This window comes from Mastomys coucha, unplaced genomic scaffold, assembly GCF_008632895.1.
Source record: "Mastomys coucha isolate ucsf_1 unplaced genomic scaffold, UCSF_Mcou_1 pScaffold5, whole genome shotgun sequence".
Lineage (NCBI taxonomy): Eukaryota > Metazoa > Chordata > Mammalia > Rodentia > Muridae > Mastomys > Mastomys coucha.
This window is the reverse complement of record NW_022196911.1, coordinates 24,415,472-24,423,394: the sequence shown is the minus strand read 5'-3', so window position 1 is coordinate 24,423,394 and position 7,923 is coordinate 24,415,472. Positions and strand designations below refer to the sequence as shown.

General features: G+C 41.0%; 1 protein-coding gene, 1 long non-coding RNA gene and 2 other non-coding genes across 4 annotated transcripts in view; 2 read left to right on the top strand and 2 right to left on the bottom strand.

The window, feature by feature from the left end:
- Positions 1–7,923, bottom strand: part of Rps2 (ribosomal protein S2) — a 12,218-nt gene that overhangs the window by 606 nt on the left and 3,689 nt on the right. Inside the window, exons 3-6 of the mRNA XM_031352037.1 lie at positions 716–895; positions 547–636; positions 276–383; positions 5–41 (exon numbers count right to left, since the gene is read on the bottom strand). Of these exons, the coding sequence (XP_031207897.1) occupies positions 5–41; positions 276–383; positions 547–636; positions 716–895 (415 nt within the window). The remainder of the gene's footprint in view (positions 1–4; positions 42–275; positions 384–546; positions 637–715; positions 896–7,923) is intronic.
- Positions 105–238, bottom strand: LOC116079407. The gene has a single exon (XR_004113960.1). It is a non-coding gene; the product is annotated as a small nucleolar RNA SNORA64/SNORA10 family (small nucleolar RNA).
- On the top strand, positions 1,180–1,633 carry LOC116077080. Its single transcript, XR_004113166.1, has 2 exons — positions 1,180–1,292; positions 1,544–1,633. It is a non-coding gene; the product is annotated as an uncharacterized LOC116077080 (long non-coding RNA).
- Positions 1,348–1,475, top strand: LOC116079474. The gene has a single exon (XR_004114019.1). It is a non-coding gene; the product is annotated as a small nucleolar RNA ACA64 (small nucleolar RNA).

Genomic DNA, 7,923 nt, shown 5'->3' with positions numbered 1-7,923 from the left:
AGACCAACATGACCATTGTAGTCCCCAATAGCGACGAATGCCTGCGAGAAGACTTAGGTGAAATGGCTGGAGATAGCTCATGGAACCAGCACGTCCCATACAGGACCTGTGGTGCTCCTCCAGGCAAGAGAGGCCACTGGGAAGCCAATCCAAAGTCCTGGAGGAACTCATTTTCTCTCTCTCCCCGTACGAAAGTCACACGGGTAAAACCTAGTGTAACCATGCAGAGTGAGAGAGTTTTGCTCAGCCTCAATGGTCAAACAGACTTAACTAACCTTGAACCTGGTCCGCTGGCCAGCCCGAGTCTGCTTCTGCACTGGCATGATTTTCAGAACCTCGTCCTTTAGGGATGCACCCAGGAAAAAGTCAATGATCTCAGACTCCTATAAAAGAGATTTTGTGGACTGCATGTTAAGCTTGCTTCCTAACCAACGGACAGAGGTTATCTCGATTCTTCTTCTCAGCCCCTGACAATGTGCCACCACACTAAGATCCATCTAGAGAACGTTCCCGCCCGATGTTTATAACCCCGAGGAATCTTTGTACCTTAATGGGCAGGGAGAACAGGTAGATCTCCTCCAGAGACTTGATCTTCATGTCCTTAACCAGGCGGCCCAGCTTGGTAACGGGGATCCACTGAAGGAAGACACGAGTCAAAGGGCTGCCTCTCCGTGCAGGGGGCGAGCAGCCCGCCCCGGCAGCGGCCCAGACCTACCTCCTTGTCTTCAGCTTTACCTCCGCGAGCCCCGCGGCCTCGACCACGGCCACGCCCTCGACCACGACCGCGGCCCCTAAGACCGCTGCCGAATCCTCCGCGGAAGCCGCCGCGGCCTCCTAATCCTGGGCCCCCGGGTCCTCCGGGCCCTCCCGCTGCACCGGCGTCATCCGCCATTTGCTAGTGACAAAGAAAGAGACAAAAAGCAGCTCAGCAGAACTCCAGGCTCTGCGGTCCTGCCAAAGCCGCGTCGGTGTGGATGTCCACGGATTCCCACAGCCAGGCCGCAGAGCCAAGGCACCGCAAGACAGACTCACGTGTTTTCCCGGAGAAGAAGAGGGAGGCGGAGCGGAAGGGACCTTTTATGGCGCTCCAAGAACCGCGAGATCTCCGCCGTCCGGGTACAGCCTCCGCAGGCTGTGATTGGCTGCATCTTGTCCCGCCCCCGCTACGTTCTGCCTGCGCCTGCGCACTTTCCTTCGCCGAGGCCGCGCCCTACGCCAGCCGGAAGGACGTATAAAGGCTCGCGCCGGCGCCGTGCGGTCCCTTAGTGTCCGTGGGTTTGTTGTCTCTTCAGGTAGGTCGACTCCTCTGGGCTTCTCCAGGCTTGTGCTTTTACCCAAGGGATGGGCGTTCCTTGAAAATCATCCTCGGCTCTGGCCTGTGGCCGGGGGTGAGATTCGGCGCCCAGAGCCACAGAGGCCTCAGCTCACCCCCCGCTGCCCCAGTGTGGGAGGGTGAAACCCAGGCCCCGACATTCCGGATCGACTCGCCGCTTCCGCGGTCCGGCTTTTGGCCACGATCCTAACCGCGTCTTTTACTTCGCAGGTTCCCCTGGATCTGGATGTGGCCGCCGCCTCCCGCAAGAATGGCAGGGTTCGTGTGTCTCTTTTTCTCAAATAAAATGATTTAACTGAACTTACCGTGTGTTAACGTTTTAGAGGGTTTCTATCAGCCTGGGTGGGAAGTAACCGGTGTGTTAGTCCCAGCATGGGAAGTAACCGGTGTGTTAGTCCCAGCATGGGAAGTAACCGGTGTATTAGTCCCAGCAGGCAGCATCTGGGTAGCTAAGGCAGGCGGATTCTCGTGAGTTTTAGTGTGCTTTATTTTACTTCCATGTATGTGTAACACGGGGTCCAACTAATGCCCATAGCTGTAAGAACGGTTTTGAACCAACTTTTTTTTTTCTTTTTGTTGAGACTGGGTCGTGCTGTGTACTCTGGGAAGGCCTGGAATTTAACAATCCTACTTCAGCCTTCCAAATGCTGGGATTACACTGACTGAAGGCTGGGTGTGGTTGCCTGTACTGGAGAGGTTAGGCTTGCTCTACAGGAAAGAGTTCCAAGGACTGGAGAGATGGCTCAATGGTTAAGATAACCCGACTGCTCTTCCAGAGGTCCTGAGTTCAAATCCCAGCAACCACAAGATGGCTCACAACCATCTGTACACCTACAGCAAAAAAAAAAATCCTCCAAATAAGGATGAGTGGGAATCAAGTCTAAAGAAAAATGAGAACACAGAGACTTTATTTTTAAAAGAGGAGTTTGAAGCCAGCCTTGGTGACAGCACTGAGAGTCTGTCAGTGTATGGGCTAGAGATGGCTCAGCGGTTAGGGTGTAATTCCAACTCTGGCCTCCAAATCCACAGACCTTTGTGCAGACAAGTCACCTACACATGGATACATTTTTTTAAAAGATGATTACCTAGGCTAAAATTGCAAGAATGTGTTGCTTTTTTTTTTTTTCAAAATACGGTACCAGTGATGACCACTGAAGTTCACCTTAGTGAGCCAATACGTTTTTCTGTAGGATCCAGCCAACAAGAGTGAGGCTGAAGTAGAGAAGGCTACTGAGTGAGAATGAGAGAACCACCGATCTGTTGGCAAATGGCAGAAAGCCTTTAATGTAAGAAATCTTTTATAGTAAAACACAGTGAGGCTAAAAATAGGATCTAACAACAATCATGTAGCACAATTGGTATTTTCTTATGGCAGGAGCATGCGTAATTTCTCCTTATCTTGCAGTAAATATGCCCAGGTGCATGGTTAGCTTCCTTGACCCTTGCACGCACAGCTCTCAAGATCCTTGAAATTCATCTTGGGTTCATGGAGCGGTTATGCCCTCAGCTGCAGGGAGATTATCAGAAGGTGGCCCCTCCTTGCCTTTCAGCAGAGGGGCCACCCTTAAATCTTCCCCTATGCTAAAGAACATTCCCACATTTCACCCTTTTTTATTTTATTTTAAAAAATCTCCATTGGAAACTCCTCTTGTTTAGCGTGGAGTTTTATCTTTTCCACCTCTAACATGGTTCTATTAAACGATTAATAATTATGTGCATACAAGGCATCATGAATAAAAACACTAAAATAACAAAATCAATACAATCCCTATTCCAAAAGAAATAGCTTCATGCAAGGAAGGGAACCCAAAAGATAAACTCTTAATAAATCTTTCAACTTCTTTAGCTATATCAATATAAATTGGTGGAGCATTGGTAAGATTTTGTATTTGAGAATGTAATTCTGCTAAATCCAAAGAATTAGCATCATGCCAAATTCCCTGTGTTTCTTAATTTTATCCCACGGAAATTGAGTTTCATATAAATGGGGAGTGACACAAATCTATGAATATCCTGTATGACATCTTAAGGCACTTTTTACTTCTTTTTTTTTTTTTTAGTATTTATTTTATTTTACGTGTATAAGTACACTGTAACTGTACAGATGACCGTGAGCTATCGTGTGTGCTTCCGGGAATTGAACCCAGGACCTTCTGCCGGCCTTGCTTGCTCTGGCCCCACTTGCTCCAGTATAAGTCACTGTAGCTGTCTTCAGACACACCAGAAGAGGTCGTCCAATCTCATTCTGGGTGGTTGTGAGCCACCATGTGGTTGCTGGGATCTGAACTCAGGACCTTTGGAAGAGCAGTCAGTGCTCTTACCCGCTGAGCCATCTTGCCAGCCCCCCACTTTTTACTTCTAATCCATATATTTCCTAAAATATTTACTACATCTTGCAAGGCATTCAATTTCTGCTCAATTTTTCTATCCCAATTCTTTTGGAATTGTGATGCATGAGTTACATTATATGCTAAAGCATTAACAAAATCTGCAGTCTGAACAATCGAAACTAAAGCAATAGTAGTAGTAGTGGCAGTGACAATCAAAGTAATAACTGCAGCGATTCCAGCAACGAGCATATCAAAGCCTTTTCCTGTCACCAATAAATGTTCTGCTTCATATAAATCCGGTGTCTTCATACCATGATCCACTAACGTTTACAGGAACAAATACAAAAGATGGTTTAACAATAAGAAAAGAAGAAAATGTAGAGTTAGCACAATTACTAAGAGTACAATCATTACAAGAAATGTTAAATGTTTCATTAATATACACGATACTTAAATTTCCACCTACAAAGGTAAAAGGATCTGGTACCAGGCAAGTAAAGTAACATTTTTTTGCATCACCAGAAATGCATCTGCTTCTATATGTTGCCATGTGACATTCTTCTTAGCTACTGTTACATAATCCAAAGCTGCCACGGCTTTCCATAACATTGTTTGAAAGGTAGCATTATTTCTAGACCAAATTTCATACAAAAGATTATAAGGTTTCTTATTCTGATAATCAAAGTCATTCTAGTCATACAATCCTACTTGACACATGGTAACATTCACATGGCATAACCTCCAGAAGGGACCAAAATCACTTTTAGGAGGAAAAGATTGATGACACATAGGAATGATAATCAGGCAAATGTCCCAGTCCTAAATGAGCAGTGGTAATATTTCCTTTGAGATACAACATTTCTACATGCCAATATTCTCCTGAAGTGAAATTTTTATCCCAGTCAATCAATCTGGCTACTTGGGTGTAGTTATTCTTTTCTTCTTTTGAGAAACACAAGGGCAGATTTTTTGCCATTCTAGAATAATTTGTTCCAGGAAGATATATAGAATGAATATGATCAGAAGATGGTGGTCCCAACACATGAGTATTATCAACATATGTAGGTACTTGTTCATCTACCCATGTTACAAGATGAAGGACGGGAGGATGAGGAACATAAGACCAATAGACTTCAGCTTTTGCTGTAAACTGGAGAAGCCATAAAATGCTGAGAACATGGGCCAAGACAGCCAACCGCTTCTTAAGGCGCATTTCATTATTTCTCCTCACTCTGGGGCGAATGGTCATTCTCTGCATTTTCGCTCTCAATTTTGCTGTTTTGCTTTTTGGCATGTCGGACACACCTTTCAGGTATCCACCGAGGATTAGGAGAGTTTGTAGGAAAAACACAAACATATCCTCATCCCCATATTAAAACTGGGTCTGGGCCATATAATGAGTTATCTAAAGGATCCTTCCATAAAACAGAAGGATAAGTCCTATAGGAAGGACACTAATGGCGATCAGCAGCAGAAACACCATTAATAATCCTTGTGGATTATAAGGAATTCCAGTTTTTAATATGAAAGGCAGCACAAAATTTTTTAAATCCAAGAATAGTGTATGTAGGAGCATTATCTATTTTAATTTGGTATTCCCAATACAGAAAAACAATTGAGACAATGAATAATATAATTTCGAATATTTTCTCCAGATAAGGCAGTAGTGACTATAAAATGACAAAAAGTATTAATAGTAACATGAATAAATTTGAGCTTACCAAATTGTTTATAATGGGTAATATCCATCTGCCAAATATCATTAGGTCGCAGTCCTCTAGGATTAACTCTAAGATGAGCAGGAGTAAATGGCTGACATGTTACATTGCCTTAAAATCTCTCGAGTAGCTTCTCGAGATAACTTATATTGATAACGTAATGCTCTGGATGATTGATGATGTAATGCATGTGCTTGTTGTGCTAAAGTAATAGGATCACTATAATATATTCTTTGAGTTAATTTATCTGCATAATCGTTTCCTGCTGCTAGAGGACCAGGTAAATTAGAATGTCCCCTAATATGATCAAAATAACAAGGATGAGTTCTATCATGTAATAAAGATTGAATTTTAATAAAATATTGTTGAACTAATAGATTGGACATATTAATATATGGTAGTTTCTAAAATTTGCAATGCATATCATAAGAGCTATCAGAATATAAATTAAAGGATTGAGGAAATAACAACAAAGCCTGATAAACAGCATAAAGCTCTACTACTTGAGCAGAGGGATATTTTGTAGACCAAGTTAAGGATTTATTAGGTGATATCAAGGAAGCAATGTCATTAAAGGATCCATCAGTAAAAAGAACAAGAGCTGCAGCAACAGGTTCCTTTCGAACCACAGTAGGGAAAATTACAGGATGATAAAAGGCGAAAGTTAATATTTTATCTTGAGGATAATGAAAGGTGATAGAACCTGCAAAATTAGCTAAGGCTGTGGGGAATTCACCTGTCATGTTAAGAAGCCAATTAAGTTGTTCAGCATTATAAGGGATAACAATGGAGGATGGATCTTTTCCTAAATGAAGGATGCTACTTCGATGTCCTTCTCTAATTCTATCAGCAACTAAAACATAATAACTAGATAAAACTTTATGAAAAGAATGACTACCATATAACCATTGTAAAATACCATCCTGATATAAAACACCAGTAGGCGAATGTTTAGTGGGTAAAACAAATAAATGCCAGGGTTTTAAAAAATCACAATAGGTTAATTTTCCAGAAGAGAGCTGTTTCAAACAACTCCAGAGCCTTTTTTGCTGCAGACGTCAATATCCAAGCAGGATTAGGATCAGGGTCACCTTTCAGTATTTTAAAAAGAGGCGATAAATCAGACTTAGTTAATTTCAGTGCAGATTGAATCCAATTTATATCACCTAACAATTTTTGAAAATCATTTAAAGTTCTACATTCTTTTAAATTTAATTTTATCTTTTGAGGAATAAAATGTCTGGGGTATAAATGAAAACCAAGATATGAATAAGGATAAGAAACGAGTTTTTTTTCAGCAACTTTGATATCATCCATATAATGAATTATAATAGTATTAGGAAATTCCTGTCTTACTGATTCAATAGCTGAAGCTACAAACTTCTGACACATCGTGGGGCTATTGGCCATACCTTGGGGGGAAGTACTTTCCATTGATATCGTTGCATGGGTTCTTGTAAATTTATTGAAGGAACACTAAATGCAAATCGTTGACAATCTTCAGGATGTAATAAAATAGTATAAAACAATCTTTTAAATCTATTATTATTTTAAATATATCTAAAGGAATAGCCATAGGAGATGGGAGGCCAGGATACATAGTAGTATTAACTTTTCTTAGATCCTGTAATAATCTCCATTTATCTGACTTTTTCTTAATAACAAATATTGGTGAATTCCAAGGTGAATTAGAAAATTCAATATGATTAGCATCAAGTTGTTCCTGCACCAACTCTTGAGCTGCTTGTAATTTTTTTTTATTAAGAAGCCACTGATCAATCTACATGACATCATCATTTTTCCAATGAATTTTGTCAGCATGATTGACAGGAACATCAGTAGCCTCCACTAGGAAAAACCCAACCCATATCTATTAGATTTTTCCTTAAGCTGTATAGGATTAAGTATACCTGACTATGTTTTCCCAGACCCTGAAAGGGAAGTAGGCCTTGATCTAGCAATTGATCTGAAATAGTATTATTAGGACTCTATAAATATATTCCCATATTTTCCATTATGTTCTTCTCCATAAATTAACAGGAAGTCTTGGAATAACAAGAGGTTGTATTTCTCCTGAATGACTTTCATCATCTTGCCATTTTAATATTTGAGAACTTTGAGTAGGAGTTTTGTCTGATTCCTTGTAAGGAAGTCATAGAAGGTTGTAATGGCCAAGCTGATGGCCAGCATTCTTGAGAAATAACAGTAATATCAGCTCCAGTATCTAAGAGACCTTTAAAAGGTACTCCCATAATTTTAATCATTAACTCCGGCTGTTCTTTGGTTATTTGTTGAATAAGGTAGGCATCAGAAGAACCAAAGCCCTTATCACCTCGTTTAATTACAGATTTAACCTTTCCTATCCTATCCATCATAGGTAATATAATCAGTTGAGCTATTTTAGTCCCTATAGGTAAGTTCAAGATTACTGTAGTTGTATGAATGATGATTTTTATTTCTTTCGTAATCTGGATCTATTACTCCTGGTGAAACAATCAGTCCTTTTATTGTAAAGCCACTTCTCTTTTTTTTTTTTTTTTTT